Source organism: Pteropus medius, unplaced genomic scaffold, assembly GCF_902729225.1.
Source record: "Pteropus medius unplaced genomic scaffold, Ma_sr-lr_union100, whole genome shotgun sequence".
In the NCBI taxonomy this organism is placed as follows: Eukaryota; Metazoa; Chordata; class Mammalia; order Chiroptera; family Pteropodidae; genus Pteropus; species Pteropus medius.
The window spans coordinates 12,557,242-12,578,154 of NW_024340696.1; the positions used below are offsets into that span (position 1 = coordinate 12,557,242).

The 20,913-nt window shown below is 35.9% G+C and overlaps 2 protein-coding genes across 4 annotated transcripts in view; one reads left to right on the forward strand and one right to left on the reverse strand.

The window, feature by feature from the left end:
- Positions 1-6,975: 6,975 nt before the first annotated feature.
- On the reverse strand, positions 6,976-13,166 carry RAG2 (recombination activating 2). 2 transcript variants are annotated; one of them, XM_039867247.1, is made up of 2 exons: positions 13,033-13,166; positions 6,976-8,863 (listed from the first exon to the last, which is right to left on the reverse strand). In XM_039867247.1, exon 2 carries the CDS (start codon positions 8,829-8,831, stop codon positions 7,248-7,250), a length of 1,584 nt encoding a protein of 527 aa, XP_039723181.1. In that variant the 5' UTR covers positions 8,832-8,863; positions 13,033-13,166; the 3' UTR covers positions 6,976-7,247. The 2 variants fall into 2 exon arrangements, with proteins under 2 accessions (XP_039723181.1, XP_039723190.1); XM_039867256.1 differs by lacking the exon at positions 13,033-13,166 and adding an exon at positions 10,110-10,223 and having other exon boundaries at positions 7,248-8,863.
- IFTAP (intraflagellar transport associated protein) overlaps positions 9,112-20,913 on the forward strand; it is a 63,424-nt gene continuing 51,622 nt past the window's right edge. For both annotated transcript variants that reach the window (XM_039867276.1, XM_039867268.1), the window contains exon 1: positions 9,112-9,311. The gene's annotated coding sequence lies outside the window, so the exon portion shown is untranslated. The remainder of the gene's footprint in view (positions 9,312-20,913) is intronic.

The following is a 20,913-nucleotide window of genomic DNA, read 5'->3' on the forward strand; positions in this document are numbered from 1 at the left end:
ATTTATTTTCACAAAATATAGATGAAGGTAAAGATTATTTTTTGGTCAAGCATGTGAGTCTCGCATTACATTAAACAATGCATATTCCACACAGCTAGGAGGTAAGATTTGTAAGCGCCAATGGTGGTTGGGAAGAGCAAATCATCATTTGGATGCAAGTGATTTTTGATTGTAGATATGTATGTGTCTTTGGTTATTGTATGAGAGATAGTCTGTTCCTTCGAGGTTAAGAGATTTTAAATAAGGGAAGATATTTTGTATTTTATTTTTTCCCTTTAACTACAGGAATCTATATAAATATACCTCAGAGATCATTTTTGGTGAGTTTTTTTTTTCTTTTTGTGGCTTTGCACTTCACTTTATTTTCTTACAAATAATCATGAAGTTTGTTTAATGGCTACCCAGAGCCTTTTTTGTTGTTTTGTTTTGTTTTAGGGTAAGTTCGTATACCAAGATGCAATGGATTTATTTGATGTGGGGGATCTGTATCTCCATGTCGAGTGTTTTCCAATTAAATGAAGTATGTGTTTTTGATACTTATTTTTATATTTTAATATTTCTGCTCCTCATTAATATTATGGTTACTATTCACAATTGTATGTTAACGTGTTTGAAATAAAATTTGGAAATTTGAAAATACTGGATACTGTGATTTATATTCAGATAATAATATCGAGTGCAACATTTAAAAAATGAAATAACTTTTTTTCTTGAGGGAGACAGAAAATAAATCTGCTGATCTTTAGAATAAAGGGCAACAGAATAGTGGTAATGAGTATAATTTATCCTAATGTAGGATGAGACATATTTTTTGTGGATCTTGGATATTCAATAAATGCTTATTGATGGGTACCCAGACGAGGCCATTCAAGAGAACTTTATCTTTAAGCTATACATACTAATCAGCTTTTTGAAAGGAGTGTTATTGATAATCTTTCCTTCTTATTCTCACAAAATTATGATTCCAATAAATACACATTTACTGGATTGGTATCTGGAGACAGAATGAGATATTCTCTTAGAAATAAGTATGCTACATTAGATGCTTTCTGACAGAATTAGGTTTCTGAAAAGGTGGTATCATCTATGGTAAATTTCAAGTCAAAATGCAAAATTCTATGCTAGAGTGGAATTTGGTGGCAGATAAATAATTTGAAATTCTTGTCACCGTGGATTAGAATGGTTGCTTTTTCTTTCTAAATTTACCATGCTATCTATTTTAAATCATGTAAACTCATTTCAGTAGAAAACAGAATAAATTTAACCCAAGACCTCACCTCATCTTCTTCTGTGAACTTTACTGTATTTTTGGTTTCCAAGTCTCTGAGATGAAATGTTTTGATTGATAAAGATATTTAAAATACAGGAGATTTATTTCCACATCCCACTCTTCCTTTATTAAAGAATTGGAAAGAGAATGAGACAACCACTACTGAAGTGAACACATTTTAGTCCATATACAGTGAATTTAATTCAATTCAATGAACATTTATCAAACGACCAACTACAATGTACCAGAAACCGTGCTTGGTATTAGGGATACAAAGTTGAAGAAGAAACTATTCTTGTTTTCAAGGACCCCACTGTCACATAGAGAAAGCAGGCATATAAATGTCATATATGTTAATAAATGCTATAAAGGAAGACAGTGGACAAAGAGAGATGCCTTGGCCACAAAGCTGAGTGGTTTCTCTTTGTTTAAGCTGAAGGTTTCACAGAGGACATCGAGATTGAGCTAAATCTTGAAGGATATAGTTATCTACCAGGGGAAAGGATTTTCCAGATGGAGAATCAAGTGCAAGAGGGATATGGGGAGAAGAGAGATGGGCCTAAAGAATCACATCATACCGTACTGAGACATTTGGATTTTTCCCATGAGAAATGAGTAATCGCCGGACAGTTTTTATCTATGCAGTATAAGATTTTTACTTTGGAACGATGTCTCAGAACTGTCAAATTATTGGAGGGGTCTATGGTGGAAGCAGAGAGACCAGTTAGGAGGTTGTTTAAACAGTCTAAGCACAAAGTAATACGTGCAGTGGCAATGAGCATGCAGAGCATGCAGTTTTGTTTCTAGTTTGACAGAACTATGTTAATATCTTTCATTATGATTTCAAGGTAAATGAGGCTATTTCCTCTGGATGTTTAAATATATACTATAGCAGATATTGGCTCAGTGCTCGCCACATCCATTTTCCTCACCACAAGCAGCTAAACTATATTTTCCAGTTCCCATCTATCTAGGTGGGGCCATGTAAGTAGTTTTTGGCAGTGGAATGTCAGAGGAGATGATACCTCACTTGCAGCCTGAACCATTTATAAATAGGTATGCATTCTTCCAGTTCTTTCTTTTCCTTGTATCTGAAGTCTCGAGGATGCACAATCAAGATAAAGATGGCAGACTTGCTAAAGAGAAAAAAACTTGATTCCCTGAGACACCTCTTTGAGGAGACCCATGCAGGTGAATAACCTAATAAGGAAAACCTGCATTGGACTCTACCTGAGGGAGAAATAAAATTTAATTGTGACAATTTACTGGTGTTTGGGCTTTTTGTTGTTGTTGTTGTTATAGCAGCCAGTGTTAATTATCCTGACTAATACTTTTTTTTTTAATTATCATCCATGTAGTCATTCAGAGGTTTGTCGATTCCATTTATTCTCATCTCTCGCTTGTTCTGTTAATTTAATTTATTCGCTCTATTTATCTGTGTCTGTGTCTGTGTCTGTGTCTCTGTCTCTGACTCTGTCTCTCTCTGAGTATCAGTGTTATGCTAGACAAAGAAGAGGTCACTTTGGCTGCTCATACTAAAATACAGACGCAACTTACCAAAGAATTTAATTCAATTCAGTTCAACAACTTAAATGCCTATAGTATGGCAGGCATAATGTTAAGTACTAGAAATATAGAAATTACAAAGTCGCCATTTGAGTCCTCATGTAAATCATAGCTGGTTGGACAAGTCATACACTTAGTATACTTAGTAACCAGTAATTTATTGGGTGAGATGAAATAATGGAAATCATTAGACAGGAAACAGTAGAAATCATTAGACAGTGCTGAAACAGCACTGAGGAGAGATGATGGACTCTGTGTAAAATGACAATAGTTTGAGATAATACTCTTTTTTTGAGAAAAAATTTAATTAAAATGTCATTCTGTAACTCTGCTACAAAATGATTTGAATTTCAGAACGTGTCTGAAAAAGACATTGTCCTTTTCAATAATATTCTCTAAAGATAATCTTTGAAAAGATTCTTTTAATTTGGATAAATAAAAATTAATTCTCTTGTATTCAAACTATGGCAATTTATAAAATGACCTTAGTATGTGGTTGGCTTTCTATTTCTGCTAATACCATATTATTGTATATGTATTTTAAGTTTTGATTCCTCCACAAAGAACTAATGGATTAATGACAATTTTATTTTTCCTTAATCCTAATAATTTATTTTTCCAGCTTTATTAAGCTATAATCGACATATAACACTATGTAAGTTTAAGGTGTACAATGTGATGATTTGATATAATATATATTGTGAAATGATTACCACAATAAGATTAGTTAACAGATCCATCAGCCCACATGCTATTTTTTTGTGGTGAGAATATTTAATATCTACTTTCTTAAAAATTTTTTTTAAATGTAAAAAACTTTTTTATCAAAGAAAAATTTTTTTTTCTTTATTGTTGAAAATAAAAAGACATGTTCCTGCACCAGGGTATTGGCAATCAACCTGCAAATCAGATAAGAATAGAATTTTTTTTCAAAATATATTTTTTAATTTTTGTTGGTTTTGGGGGAATTAATTTTGGGAGATTTTCAGAAATAGACTGAAATGATGTAGAACCAGGTCTGGTAGATAAAGTGGGTTGTCAAACTTTGTAATAACATTTTGGGTGATTTGTGCTAAAATAATGCTTGATTTATTTTCCTCCTAGTTCTTTTTGTCCTGATGGTGGGTTTCAAAAGTCTATGCTTTATGGAGGAATGAAAAAAACTGAAAAATACTAGTATTAGGATTTAAAGAACAGTGGATGAATAAGAACTAGTCTATCATGCCCTCGTCCATTCATTCAATAAATATTTATTTGGAAAAAGCTGGAATGAGTAGATGCTGTGAGTCCCAGAGAAACAGGATCCTTGTATCCTATATCTTGGGTTGAACTATGGAGTTGAGGAGAACAATAGAAATCCCAGATAAATTTGGGGGAGTCATGAGCAGAGAGAATGAGAATCTTACTTTCCTGATAGAGCTGAGAAAGCCAGTGACATCCAGAGGCAAGATGGCGATGAGAAATGTTCAGCCAGAGACAGTCAAGAAGAGGTTCTGTGACCCAGTAAGGCACAGAAGCACCGGGATGTGCCCAAGAGTGGTACAGAAATAGACAAGTACTAGGTAGTCTCACAGAGAGGACTGTGGCCACTCTGAGAGAGAAGGGACAGGGTGATCTCATTATCAAGGGAGCCCACTAGGGACCTGAAAGCAGGAGAGGAGAGGAGAGAGAGAGGGGGAGAGAGAGAGAGAGAGAGAGAGAGAGAGAAAGAGAGAGAGAGAGAAGGGAGAGGAGAGGAGGGAGAGAGCGCGCGAGCGCGCTAGACCTAATGACGCCTTGTGGTTAAGGCTGAAGTATAACTTGGAGTCACCTTCAAAGCTGGCGGCCTCAGGCTAGGTGGGAATGTGGATGTTGTAGCAGAAGCTAGTGATGAGGGTAGGTATGCCCTGCAGAGGGAATGAGTTGCTCAAAAGCCCTGAGTACTGAAACACCTAGGGGTGCTCACTAAAAATGTTATCAGTTCAGCATTTTTGGCAATTCAGCACAAAATGTGAAAGGAATAGTGAAACAGAGGTAAGGAGGAGGGGACAAGTCAAAATGATATGAATGACCTTATTTTACTGATGAAAATCAGTGGGCCCTGACCCCTGCTTACCTCTCCAGGCTCAGGCCACTCCACACCCCGTTCTTTGCTGTGTTTTGACCAGATTGACCTTCTTTCAGATCCTCAAACGTCACAAGCTTCATCTTGCTCCAGAACTTTTAGGCCAACTATTTCTTTTTTAATTATGCTTTCCCTTCTTATAACATATTAAACTCATTAGTACTTATAGATGACTACAGTCCCTTAAAACGGTCACCTTGGAAAGCCATATACTTATTTATTGATATTATTCTTGTGTAAACAGTTTTGGGACTTATCTTTAGGACCTGTTTATGAGCCATATCAGAAAACTCATTTTGTTAGCTTGTATTCAGACTTCCTTTTGACCTAAAGTGGTAATATTATACTCAGTTACAGCCTACTAGGCTTTGGATGACATTTGTCTGTTTTCAGAAACCAACTCCATCTCTAATGAAGGAACAGGAATAACTGTTAAATATCTTCAAAGGAATGAACCATAGGCTCTGAAGGTGATTAAAATGTGAGCCTAGAAATGTTTTAGGCAAAAGCGGTATATTGTTGGAATAAGAGAGTACTCCTCTAATGTGGTTCATTTGAATGTTTGTGTATGCTTATTAAAAAAGAAGCATCATTATCTTAAAGTCACACCTGATGAATTCATTGATGAATGACTTAAAAAGACTGATTTTTACTCAAATATTTGGTAAGACCAAAGTACTTGCTCTTGAAGCACACCACATACAAACATCACACACACACACACACACACACACACACACACACACACACACACACACAAGTACGCTGGTGAGATGAGTTTAGCTATAGAACCCAGTGAGGTCAGAATTAAATCATTTAGATTATCACATCTTGACTTCATTGACTACAAATCAAATATAGTATTAATTCCTTAGCCACTCAGTCACTGTAGACAAATCAAGATAAGGGAATGTATCTATCTTTAGAGGGAATAACTCTTTTGAACCCTATTTTAGTTCTAACTTATGTCAATTTCTACTAACAGATATAAAGAAATCAATCAAAGTAGAGTGAGCCTGAGAATATTAAATAGTGTAATTTTGCCTTAGTTGGGTAACTATGAATGTTAATAATTGGAGTAAATCAATATAAACAGAAGGCATTTTAATATTTTATTAATTTTAGATAAGTGATACAAACAACAACAAAAACAAAACAAAACAAAAAAACACAATGGTACAGCAAATTGTTCAAAAGGAATATTCGTCAAACAACATTACTGAAACAAAGTGAACATGATTTAATTTATTCGAGTTAATTTTAGTATTTAAGACATGGAACAGTTAGAGAAGACCTTACGTTCTAGGGTTTTATCTCCTATATGGTTCATGTTTCCCAAAATTTTGCAATAGTGCATCACACATTGTGAGCTCTCGGTGAAGACTGATGAATAAGATGTTATGGCTTAGACTCTTAGGATAATGTAAAATGCTTTTCCAGAAAAATACTCCAGGAAGGAAGATATTTTTTTCTAAGGTCATCTATTTATCAATTGATGTCTTGAAGCCTCAAAATTAACAGTCTTTTTGACTTTCATTCTAGAAAGTATTTAATTGAACCTTAGTAAGCTCACTGATTTTATAATTTTCATTGGCAGCAAACTCCGCATATTAACTAGACACATACACAAATTAATTTTTCCCCATTTGCAATCTTCTACTTGTTAACTCAAGGAAATTCCTTGAACTTTTATTATTTGGGGGAAATAAATAATACTATTCTTCTCCATGAGATTTATTTTGTGGTCCTTCTTTAGCATACTTTCATTCATCTTTTTTCAGAATGCTGAGTATCAGCGAACTTCAGTTTTCATTAAATCTCTTCAAGAATCAGTTCAAGTGACTGGCTTTGGTTCGTCATTTGTACACCATATGGTGGGAGATCCTTTAAAGAAAGTGCATGCAGATAACTTGAGAAAAGGCAACAAACTTTATGCAGGTTCCTCTTCTATGCCTTTGTGTCAATGGAGTCTGTCTATCTATCTATCTATCTATCTATCTATCTATCTATCTATCTATCTATCTATCTCTCTATCTATCTTGATTATTATTATTGCTTCTGTATTTAAGATTCCTTGAATGACAAAATTCAGATCAGAAATTCTCATTTAAGATATCTTGGAGTAAAATATCTTCAAATAGTTAGCATTGTATTATAAGCACTTTTTACTGGCACTGAATTCATATCACTAAAAGAAAACAGACATTATCAATAAATGAAAATAGAAATGTAATTTTATCAGTGTTATGATTCTTCAAAACAGGTTTAAAAATCCAATGCTCTTGAATCTTAAAGGCTTTTGCGAAACTAATCAAACAACCTTCTAAGAAAGGATTTCTTGGCAGGAGTAAGAATTTTCCCAGAACCCTTTTTATGGAGCGATTTCAGTGGAGGCTTCTTTAAGGGTGGGACTCTTTTAGGGGTTTGCAGTGCTCTTGCTATCCCCACATGCTCATTGCAGTAATACTTGTTGCTTCCTTCTGACAGATGAATGAGTGTGCGTTCTGCCAGATCCATGCACTGGGCATGGACCCAGTGCCCATCTCCATGGGAGCAATAGATCATGGCAGGTTTGTTTAGCTCGGTTGAATAAAATGGTACCCAAGTGTTGATATCCACATCACAAGTAGAGCAGCATGTAATCCAGTAGCCGGTCTCAGATTCATCTTCCTCATCATCTTCGTTATAGATATCAAATTCATCATCACCATCAAAACTATTTGCTTCTGCACTGAAACAAAATTCTTCTGAGTCTTCAAAAGGAGTGGAGTCCCCTGGGTCTTCTGTTGATGTCTGACTATTTGTGAATGTTTTCTGATCTTCATTTATGTCATCTTCAGCACATTTCAACATATAGAAATAGAATGTTTCTGAAACAACCTGCTTATTGTCTCCTGGTATGCCGAGGAAAACAGTTCCATTTCCCATGTTACTTCCAAACCATATCTTGCTGTGCTTAATATCCGGGGTCCAATCCGGGGTCTCCATCTCACGAATTGCTATCTTATTGTCCTCGAAAGAGACGATATTGCAGATCATTCTTTTCTGATTTTCAAGCTGATAGCCACCCACAATAACAAATTCATCCTTATTTGTTTGAGTCAGGATTGCACTGGAGACAGAGATTCCTCCTGGTAAAACTGTGCAGTTCACAGCTGGGCTACCCAAGGGGAGATCGACCCTTATTCTATATAGGTTGGCAGGGCGGACATTATTGGCAAGTGAATGCCCTCCTAAAATATAAATGGTATCATTTCTGGCAATGGAGACATGAAAAGACAGCCCATCCTGAAGTTCTGGAAGAATGTACGCCGTAGAGCACCCAAATTCGAAATCCAGCAGGAAAACATGGGGCAGGCAGTCAGCTACGCTGTTCCATTTTTCTGTGGTTCTTTGAGCAGATGGTATGTATGCTCGTCCTCCAAAGAGAACACCCACACTCTTTCCCCGGCTATACACCACGTCGATGGAATGACCATATCTGGCTTCAGGGACATCTCCTACCAGGTCTTTCTCAGTGCAGCGAAAGGTAACTTTTTTGTTGGTCTTACACACAATAGACATGACATAAATTTTATTTGAAAGCTCATTGTTTGGTGTTTTCCCTCCATGGATAATGTATTGATACTTTTCAGGTTCTACGCTGCCTTTGAACATGCAAGTGGCTGGGTAGCGAAGAGGAGGAAGGTAGCAGGAATCCTTAGAGAAAACTGTAGGCTTCAGTTTGAGTTGGTTATGCTTCACATCAAAATGGAATACTCCAGTAGGGCAGGACCTCTTGGGCCAGCCTTTTTGGCCAAAGAAGAAAAGTTGGCCATCAAAATTCATCAGTGAGAAGCCCGGTTGAATTAAGGCTATGTTATTACTGACGGTTATCATCTGTAGTGACATATTTTCTGATCGTGGCTGTGTAGATCTTTTACCTGAAAGAATTATTAAAAAAAAAAAATTGACTTACTATATCTCTTCTTATATACCATTGTGTTTGAAACATACAGAAAGCATGTTTCAAAAAAAAGTTATCCTCCAAGCCTGCAGTGGGACTGAATTAGCAAAATCCAGGCGCCTTGGTAAGCAAAGAGCCACAGAACCTTCTTGTCTAACGCAATCCAAGCAGCTGGGGCACGTTTTAGACAAGGACTATCCTCCCTTAGATTTCTGGGAGTTGTAGTCCTTTTTCCTTAAAGGACTCACCACTTGTCATCAGAAAGAACTACATTGCCTAGGAATCCATCCTCCATGGGATGTGTGGCTACGATAGTTTGTCTTTGTTGCTCCAGGAAGGGAGACTCCTAGGATGTCTCTGAATAAAGACGCCAGAAGTGCCAAGTGACTAGATGGGAGCCAAGCCGAAAAACTAGGGACTGGGAGGTGAGAGCGGCGGACGCAGACCCAACATCCGGGTTGCGGGGAGGCTGCAGCAGCTGGAGGGGCTTCAGGCAGCCCTCTACCCAGGTGTGGCCAGTGCTTCTCCCGGGGACTCTCAGACTGGTGACCTAGTAGGAAGCACAACCGCTTCTAGCTAGAGTCGGGTTGCCTGGAAACCGCAGCCTGAAGGACGCCGGGCCTAGTGTGGTTGCAGACTCCTGCCTGGACGCTGTGGAGCTCCGCTCAGAATTTCTGGGGCGCGGGGTTAAGGGGGGAACCGAGGTTTAAAATAGCCGCAACTATTCTGCAGAACCGAAAGATCCAGTCTCGAAATATCTGGAGTGCAGGGGAGAAATTACTTGATAATGATTATTTTTTTACCACTCCTATATTTAGTCTTGAAAATACAGTAAATAAACTCTAGCGAGTGCCACATGAAAGGCCCTTTGTTTGCTCAACTGCTTTTGCTCTCGTTCATAAGGTTCTTTTAGGGAAGCAGAAGAGATTCATAAACACCTCTCTTTCTTCCTCTTTCTCCTTATTCCTCCCTCTCGTTCCTTTCCTTTCCCTCTCACTTCTTTGCACTCTCTCCCTTTAGGAAAATAGAGTTAGTGGCTATTATTTCAGGCTCTTTCCAGCCCCCCAAATTTGAAGTAATTCTTTAGTAACTGTAGTAAGCAGGCATTAAGCAAACAGGTGTCAGAATTACTCAGGATTTAATATTTATATTATAATATTTTTTAAGAAGGTGTTTACTAGATGAAGTAAGCTTGATAAAGTTTTACTTTTATTATCACCTACCTTAGAGAGATGTCATGAGCCTTAATGATAAACTCCCTCTTTGCAGAGTGAAGTCCTAGGCACCAAAGATTAAAAGAAACAAAATAGCACATATTCTCTGACTTTTAAGAGTAAATTGTTACTATGCTTCAAAAATAGTATAAAACAGTGGCTGAGTATAGACTCTGAAAGCTGATTGGCTGTATTTAAATCCTGGTTGTTACTGACTACATAAATTTGGGCAAGTAATTTAATCTCTCTCTGCCTCAGTTTCCTCATCTGTAAAATAAGATAATGATTTTACTTTATAGGTTGATGTAAGTGATGGTTAGTAAATTAACGCATGTAAAGAAACGACTTAACACAGGGCTGAATAAGTGATAGTTATTATGATTATGCTTGAACTCATCAAAAGTAAGGTTGTTAATACACAATTACCTGCCAGTCATGGCAGATGATTTTTATAATGTTGGAGACTATTAGGCTTTAGGATCTGGGAATCTGGTCAGTGGGTATGGATTAATAATTTTTTAGAATAATGAGAATTGGATAAATATATACAACAGAGGTGCTGGTGGTGATTTAAATAACAGGAAATATTTTATTCTTTTTGTTACCCTTTCTGAAGCCCCCATTAAATATGCAGACTCTGAAGTTGAAGTGTCTGAGTCCAAATCTGGGCTCTAAAGCTTAGTTACTGTGTAACTATCTTGGGCAAGTTATTTTCTCTTTGTTCTTTTCTGTAAAATGGGGATACTATTAGTACTTATTCATTGGTTATTTTGAAGAATAAATGGAAAAACTCATGTAAATCACATAGCACAGAAATATCCCATAAATGTTAGTTGATACTGCAAAGTTTCCTTGGACCACTTAGGATCTACAGGCAGTGTAATGAGGTGTTGGTGGGGCTTTTCTCTTTGAAGCACTTCTGTCGATCAAGCGTAATTAATTCCTAATATTCTCTTCTACTTATTAGTTTTAGTTTGCTTGGGAGATTTCTCAAAGAGTGATATTTTAATAATCATCTTGTGGATTATTAAACCAAGTGAAAAATGGTGAATGAGACAGACCATTACTAAAATTGTGAAAGCAAGCCTGTCTCCTCGTCAGACCATAGTGGTTTGTAGGTTCAGTGTAACTTGCCCTGCTTATGAAATAACGTGGGCAAGTGTTTTCTTTATTCATGGCCTATCCATGTATACATAAGAGAAGGCATCTGTGCAACTAAGAAAATGCTCTCTGTAGGAACTAAAAGGAAATACTATTGACCCTAAATTCAGTAAATGAAAACCATAAGTAATTACACTCAGCATACTGTGTGATGATTGTCAGAGTTGCCCACTTTGGAGTGGAGGGAGAGCTTAGGAAGACTGTTATTGGGATATAAGATGAGAAATATAGGGCTAATGGATTCCACATCGTAACGGGTGAACATACACCAAGAACATTTAATTTTAGACAGCAAACTTTAAAAATATATTTTCATTGTAGCCTATTGGCTTCATTTTAAGGTTGTCATTGGGATTTTGGCTTCTCTTAAGTGAAAATAGGATTATTATGGATTAGACAGAAACATTTTCTTTCTCAAGACACAAGGAATACTACTCATTTTTTTGTAGCTTAGTTTGGATCCCTAAAGTTTTCTGCTCTGTTCCTTTGATTTCCTGCTGTTGGCACACTTCATAATTTCAGGGCCCTAAAAACAGTGCTAAAGTTTATTACTGTTAACATGACATCTCCTCTTGTAACACAGTTCAAATATTTGTATATTTAATGTTTAGGTTACCCGTTTTAAACCATGACCAGATGACTTACATATTTAAGGGATAAACAGAAACACTGAATGTATTTTTACATTATTTTGACATATTTAGTTTTCAAACTTTTGCTTTATTAAATATATTTTCACTGTAGTAGACTGTTGTATATTTTCCATGATATTAATATGACTATATGAGTCATGTCTTTTTTATAAGAGTATTTATTTGTTTATTCATTCATTCATTCATTTATTTATTTATTTTAGGCAAGGCAACCTTTGTTTGACCTCACAGATTGCAAGAACCTTGTCACCTTACAATCCTCATTTTTTTTTTTTATTGTTTTACACCTACAGCACCTGGTCTTCCTAGGTGGTAAGAGTTTTTAAAAGGTTATACTAAAACTAAAAAAAATCTACTTTCTTTAAATAGGCTAGATAAAAACAGATTTTGAAAAAGAAGACACTGTTCTTCAACTGAAGGAAGTTTCAAAGTCAACACATTAAAGATTCTATTTAAAAGACAGAAATATAGGCCCAATAAATTTATACAAATTTCCCAACCCCATGCTAACTTTTCTCAGCAGGGAGATTTTCGTTTATGCACTGTGAAGCTAGGGCATAGTTGAGAATCAAAAGAGGACTAATAGTGTGAGGTCTGGGTTTGTAGTTTCCTGTGTCTGAACTGACTCTTTTTCCCTTCAAAGTAAAGTACTGTACTCTGAAGCATGAAAACTTACTGATCAGTGTTGCCAATATTTTCCTGATTTCTCCAAAATAGCAGGTAACCTCATGTAACTGCTGTCATTTAGTGCATGAATTAACCATATCTTGCACAGTTAATCAGATTTGAGGCATACATTATTTTATTATTATTATTATTATTATTTTTTGCTGGCAGTAAAACCAGAATTAGGTCATTCTTCTGATACTTATGGCAGAGAAGCATTTATGCACTAAGATTAATACAGGGGCTCTGATGCCACAGGAATTAAATCCTTGTAGCAGCTTGCAACTAGAGAGCCCCATAGTTTCCAAATTCTATATCATACCTTCCCCTCTGGACACCCAATCCACCTGTTAACTAACATGCTGCTAAAGGGGCCATCATCTATCTCTTGAAGTTGACAAATGTAGGTGCCCATCTTTTAGCTTTGGTAGAAATGAAGATATTGGACCTACCTGAAGGCCAGAGAGGCTACTCACCCCTCTCTGAATCTTTGCCGTTAAACGAGGTATTAAATGTCAGCACTTGGGGAAGATTCACTGACTGCCCACTCTGACTGTGGCAAGCAGAGGCTGATGGTAGAGAGAGTGTGTATGTGTGCCTACAGATGTTCCAGTGAACACTGATCTAAAGGGAGTAACTGACTGTGACCTTTTTTTTTCTTTAGATGGTTGAGAGAGAAATCCACTAGGGTGTACCGTCAAGATTTAACTATTTCCTTACTGGCAAACAATGGAAAAACAGTCTGCTTTTTATCTGTAAAGACAAAAGAAAAATCTGGTTGAAACCTGATTTATAATTTTATTTAGCCAGTTTAGAAGAACACAGAAGAAAATGAACATAATTACTTTGATTTAAATGAATACTATTATGAATCAAATGGGAAATTCTTTTTTCTAAAGCAGAGACCACCGATACCAATGTCAGTCGTTTTGACCTTGAATTGCTCTTCAGTGGTCTCATTTTCTTTAATGCAAGTCTCAGAAGAGATTCTAATTATTGGAGGCCCACTGCCAACTTTATATCAGGTTGCTGCTGTGTAATATTGTATAGTGGAATGATTAAGACGGTTGGCTTTGGAGTCAAGCTGACCTGGTTTTCTCTGCCAGCTCTGCCATTTTCCAGATGGAGTCAACTTAATCCCCAAGCCTCTATTTCCCCATCTCTGAAATGGGTATAATAGAAATATTTACCTCAAAAGATGGTTGCAAAAAGGTTAAATGAGATAATGTCTTTAGAGTGCTCAGCCAAGAAAGATATTCCAGTGGTCTCAATAACAAAAACTCTATTGGTGGCCTCCTTCACTTCCATCCAGAAGTTTCATAACCAAAGAAGGCAAAGGTTGACTTAATTTTTTAAATAGACTTTATTTTTTTAGAACAGTGTTAGGTTTACAACAAAATCGAATGGAATTTACAGAGATTTGTCATATACCTCCTGCGCCACTCATGACTAGCCTCTCTCAGTATCAACATCACCCACCAGAGGTATGTTTGTTATCGTTGGTGAATGACATGTTATCACCCAAAGTCCACAGTTTACATCAGGATTCACTCTTGGTGTTGTATGGCTCTGGACAAAGGTAAAATGATGTGTATTCACAATTATAGTCTCATACAGCAGAGGTTCACTGCCCTAAAAATATTCTGTGCTCTGCCAATTCATCTCTCCCTTTCCCCTAACTCCCGGCAACCACCTATCCTTTTAGTGTTTCCATAGTTTTACCTTTTCCAAAATGTCAAATACAGGCAAACCTTGGAGATGTTGCAGTTTCAGTTTCAGACCACCGTAATAAAACAAGTATCGCAATAAAGCAAGTCATAATCATTTTGCTGGTGGAAGGTCTCGGTTTTGATTTGTTAAAAATGCAAAACCTGTGAAGTGCAATAAAACGAGGTATGCCTGTAGTTAGAATCACACAGTATGTAGCCTTTTTAGAATAGCTTCTTTCACTGAGTCATATGCATTTAAGGTTCCTCTATGTCTTTTCCTGGCTCGATAGCTCATTTCTTTTTAGCACTGAATAATATTTCATTGTCTGGTTGTACCACAGGTGATTTATCCATTCTCCTACTGAAAGACATCTTGGTTGTTTCTAGGTTTTGACGTTTATGAATAAAGCTGCTATAAACATCCATGCGCAGGTTTTTGTGTGGACATGTTTTTAGCTTTTTCGAGTAAATACCAAGAAGTATCATATGCTAAGTGCATGTTTAGTTTTGTAAGAAAATGCCGAACTGTCTTCCAAAGTGGCTGTTTGATTTTGCTTTCCCACCAGAAATGAATGAGAGTTCCTGTTGCTGCATATCCTTGTCAGCATTTGGTGTTGTCCGTGTTCTGGATTTTGGCCATCCTAATAGATGTGTAGTGGTATCTCACTGTTGTTTTAATTTGCATTTCCCTGATGAGTATGATGTGGAGCATCTTTTCAGGTGCTTATTTGTCATCTGTATATCTTCTTTGGTGAGGTGTCTTAGTTAGGGTCTTTGGTCCATTTTTTTAAATCGAGTTGTTTTCTTATTGCTGAATTTTTCGAGTTCTTTGTGTATTTTGCATAACAGTCCTTTATCAGATGTGTCTCGTAAATATTTTCCCTCAGTCTGTGGCTTTTCTTTTTATTCTCTTCTCAGCGTCTTTCACAGAGCAGAGGTTTTTACTTTTAATGAAGCCCAGCTTATCAATTATTTATTTCATGGATCATGTCTTTAGTGTTGTATCTAAAAAGTTGTTGTCATACCCAAGATCATCTAGCTTTTTTTCTATGTTATCTCCTAGGAACTTTATGGTTTTCTGTTTTCTGTTTAGGTCTATGATCTATTTCAAGTTAATTCTTTTGAAGGGTGTTAGGTCTGTGATTAGATTCGTCTTTATGCATGTGGATGTCCCATTGTACCAGAATCATTTGTTGAAAAGACTATCTATGCTACATTGTGTTGCCTTTGCTCCTTTATCAAAGATCAGTTAACTATATTGATGTTGGTCTATTTCTGGGCTTTCTATTCTGTTTGATTGATGCATTTGCCTGTTCTTTCACCAATACCGCATTGTCTTGATTACTGTAGCTGACATATTTTAAAAACAATTGATTAAAAACAGTTACGTCAAGAAAAATGTATTCCACCCATTAAGCCTATCACCTAAACATAAAATTTTTCATTTCTTTGTGCTCTACTTGTTTACCTAAATTATACACATTTTATCTAATTATGAGAATGCATTTAAATTTTCTTTTAGCTTTTAATATAATAACATTATTTCTTATACTCTATGCAGTGTGTATTTTATTTTCATCTTTATATTTTTTAATAGTTGCCTGAAATTTTAGTAAGTAAATGTAACACAGTTTATCTGATCATCCACCACTGTTGGTCATTTGATGATTATCTGTGTGACCTAGATGATAGAATTCAGTGCTCAGAGGTAGACTGATCTGGATTTGGGTCTCAGTTGTTCTGCTACTTACTAGCCAAATGACCTTTCAGAGGTTCAGTTTCCTGGGACAATACCTGCCTTATTGTGAGGATTAATGGATATAAAGTGTCTGGTATAAAGAGTGTACTCATTAAATCTTGTCTAATGATGATGATGCTATAAATATGTTTGGATAAGTGACCATTTTCATTTTGCAAAATTTTAGGATATACTTTCAGTTTTTTGAAAACTGATGAGTAGCTCAGTTGTTTGGCTGATTCTCATCATTTAAAATGTTGGTCCATCCTTTAAAAAAAGCATCATCATCTTTTCTAATTGCTTTCATGACTACTCTTTCTTTGTCTGCAAAAGAGTATTGTATTATTTCCCTCACCTGTTTATGATGTTATATAATGATTATGGTACTTGAAATTCCAGCATCAATGAGATCTATTCTAAAGTTGAAATATTGGATATCTCCCCAGTAAATACAAAATAAGTACTCACGTAGAAACCATGGGTAGGTTTAGGTAAGTGTTTTAGCCTTTGCATTTTACTAACATGGAAAAAAAAAAAGAAAAATAGGCAGTTTGTTGCAGAATGGATTAGTTGTCTCCTGAAGAAACTAGAAATTAGTGACTCATTTGGACAGGTGTTTTAAAACTCTGAGCCCTTACTATACCATTAGGAGAGCATTAGACTTGCAGTGGTCTCAGTCAAAGTCCCTATCTACCAAAGTGCTCAGCATAGAAACAAAATGTGAAATAGTAAGTAGTATTTATTGAGCATCCACTATGTATAGTCAGGTGGAGAAATAGAACAAAAACCACGTAGGCCTTAAGGAACATACGTGATAGTAGGGTGAAGCAACTTTCGATTGTGGATTAATGTGCCTCGCATTCTTCCCACATTCCCCCATTCACCCTTAAAGTTCTTAAAGTTTTACCAAAATCACAATTACAGGTTACTCAGCCCATTCTCAAACCTTGAGACAGAATCAAATTCAGACTCATACTGAAATATATTGTTTTCTCCTACCTTTAATCTAAGAAATAGTGGACAATTAAAAGATACAAGTCAGTGTAATTACAGAATAAAATAATTTTTGTTCCACAGGGGAGATAAAGGTAATGAGATATACTGATGTATAATTGAACATAAAAGGAAGCATAATTGGAGAAAAATAGACTGTCAGAGATGGAACGCAGCTTCAAGTTCAATCCCTTTAGTTTTACATCCAGACTACTTAAGGCCAGAAAAGTTAAATAACTTGCCAAGGGTAACACAGCTGCAGGTGTGTGTGTATGTGGTAGGTTCAGGTGAGGCAGGCAAGAAACACTCTTCTGCGAACTCATGACAGTGTTATCAAAAAGTCCAATGCACCTCTCAAGCATTACCATCTCCATTTTATAAATAGAGAAACAACTTAAATTACATTGATGCCCAATGAGTTAATAAGTGTTTGAAATACGGTCAGCGGTGACTTTTGATAGCATTTGGATAGGCATAAACTATTTAAAATTTTTTATAAGTGGCTGATTTTTAATAATAGTACAGGAAAGGGAGATGTTTGGCTTGTTGAGCAAATCCCACAATAGGAGTCAACTGGCAAAGAGGAGCAAAGAGGAAGGAAAAGGAAATATATAGAGGGAAGCAATCTACAGTTAATGATGGCTTGTCAAGAGAAAACATGACAAATGACAGTTTTTTTATTTAAAGCAGTTAATTAAATATCATCACCTGACCAGAATGACTGGTATTTTCCTATGTTCCTATGTTCTCTGATGTAAGGTGGACTCTTTGCTGTAAAGTTAAGCGAAAAAAAAGTTCAGAGGTGTTTTACAATGTTGTACTACCAAGAAAATTCTCTTGAGATTTTATTTTTAGAGAAGGAAGGAATTTGTGTTTTTTAATTTCTACTTTTGAGTATAGAAACCATGTTGGTGAAAATAAATTATGTGTGTGTTGTGTTGTGTACATCGAGGCAAAATTGCAAATAAAATGCTGAGAGTAATTGGAAGCTAGGGAACCGCTATATTACTTCTTAAAGCCCATTCATAATCACATTCGCAGGAATTTAGAATTAAAAATAGTTGGGAAATACATCTTTAAAATCTTATTTCTTTTAAGAGAATGTCAAATGAAAAGGTCAATTTTATTTGCAAGAGCTGGCATTTTAAAACACTTAGAAATGAATTCCTGCAAGCAGAGTTGATTTGGTTCGGTTGGTCTACACCTGCTTCTAACTAGCTGTGCAGGTTTTGCTTTAAAGGAGGCTTTCTGATATTGTAAAAGTACTGGGCATTGTGCAGGTGGCTGACAGGCTCAGGAAGCTGGAGCGAAGGGGATAACTGTAAAGAGTGGATGCCTTCATGTTATAGTTGTTATGCAATACAGATAAAATAAGCATTAATGGGACATTGCATCCCATGTGAAGCTGGGATTATAATGAGCGAAAAACTCTTTTATGACCGAAATACTATTGCATGGTTATAGAGCTATAAACTTGACTCAGATTCCACTACCTAATGGAGTCCCAGCCTTATTAGGGACCTTGGAAAAATGTTCACTGAAACATTCACTGTTACCATCCAGAACTTGCTGGTGTAGTTGATCACATTCCCGAAGACAGTAGATCAGTTTTGAACATGCTTGACATGTTCATGTACTGTACGTTTTCCTTGATAAATGTACTAGTCTATAGATCATGTGAGTAGGAGTTCTGTTAGAGGGGCGAAGGTAGGTTATTTACTTGTGATTGCCCACAGCTCTAAATTTTTCAAAAAAGCAAATAAAAGAAACGAAAATAGTGGTGAAAGGGTAGTCTTCTTGACTTCGAAAACAATGGATTTTCTGGAATTTGTCTTATGGGTATATCCTTCAGATTCCATGTCCACAGGTAATCTGGTTTTTAAAAAAGACAGGGAGCGAGCAGGGAGAGGAAGTTTGAATGCTTTGCTGTTTGCATTTTTCTTTGTTTAACGGAATTAATAGCTGTGTAATTGAAAACAGTCTAATATTCAGTTGACCTGCCTCAGTGAGTCAAGCAGACATTTCTAGATTGACTTAAACAGCTTGGAGGAAGAGTATATTTTGGGGAAATAAAATTGATTTTATACAATCTGCTGATGAACAGCAAGGCTTAATGAATGATAGCCTCAAGAAACCTCATTACAGTAGCTTGGATGAGTAGAAAAGGGAAACAAATTTTTCAAGAGGAAAGTTTCTGCTTAAACATGTAATTTTATAGATTAATATTATTCCCATCCCCCAGAGCTTTCTACAGTGGGAAGGCAATCAACATGCCTGAATTCCAACATTCTTGGTAAAACTTTTAGTGATAATTTTCTTTTCCTAAATCTCTTTTGCCTTAATTGCTTTACTCTTCTCCTGCTTCCCTTTCCCCATTTTTAAACTTTTAACTTAGAAATAATTATAGGTTAACACGACGTTGCAAAGAAATGTACAGGGAGATTCCATGCAACCTTGGTCTAGCCTTTTGCAATGTTAACATCTTTTATAACTGCACTATTAAAACTCGGGAAATCGGCATTGGTAGAATGCACAGACATATTCAGATTTCACCAGTTATATATACACTCATTTGTATGTGGGATTAATTCAACTATATCACATGTGTAGCCTTATATAACCACCACCACAATTAAGATGAACCATCATTACAAGACTCATAATACCCCCATTTATATTCATATCTATCTCCTCCCCTCCTTTCTAACCCCAGCAACCACTAATTTGTTCTCCATCTCTTTAAATATGTCATTTCTTAAATGTTACATAAATAGAATCATGCAGTATGTCCATAGAGCCTTTTGAGATTGGCTTTTTAAAATTTCACATAATGTCTTTGAGGTTCATCCAAGTTATTGTGTGAATCAATAGTTTGTTCCTTTTTATTGCTGAATAATATTCCATGGTATGGATGTACAACAACAGTTTGTTTAATCATTCACCCATTAAAGGACATTTGAGTTGTTTTTTGTTTTGGACTATTATGAATACAGCAGCTATGAACATTTGTGTACAAATTTTTGCATACTAATAAGTATTTCTCTGGGATAAATATCAAGAGTGCAATTGTCAGTTTAATTAGTAAGTCCATTTTTAGTTTTGCAAGGAACTGCCAAAGTGTTTTTCAGAGTAGCTGAATCATTTTGCATTGCCACTAGCAATGTATAAGTTAGTCAGTCTTTCTGCATCCCTGTCAGCATTTGGTGCTATCATAATTTTTCATTTTAGCCATTTCTAAGTGTGTGGTGGTATCTCATTGTCATTTTAATTTGCATTTCTCTAATGACTAATATTGAATATCATTTCATGAGATTATTTGCCATTTATACATTTTTTTTTGTTGAAATGTGTCTTTCATCCTTTTTAGATTGGATTTTTCTTTAATGTTGAGTTTTGAGAATGCTTTTTTACATTCTATATGCTAGTCCTTTGTTGGACATGTGATTTATAAAAATTTTCTCTCTGCCTGTAATTTGTCTTTTCATCTTAACAGGATCTTTCACGGAGCCAAGTTTTTAATTTTGCTGAGGTTTGATTTATCCAGTTTTCCTCTTATGGATTATGCTTTTGGTGTCAAGCCTAAGAATGCTTTGCCTAGTCCTATTCCTATAAAGATTGTCTATATATTTTAACTTCCTTTATAAAATCCACCCACTATTTTGCCTTGACATGTTTTTTTTGTTCCTATTCCTAGTATACCTTTTATTTTAAAATGCTGTCATTCCATTTCATATTGCTCTAATTCAAAAATAATCCAGAAACAGGTCATCAGAGTCATTCCTGTTACAAAAGCAGAGTCCTGTACTGAATGCATAGATTATAATCCTCTTTAGAAAAGGAAATAGATCTGTTTGTTTTTTTCTTTTTCTTTGTCTGTTTTTTTTTTTTTTTTT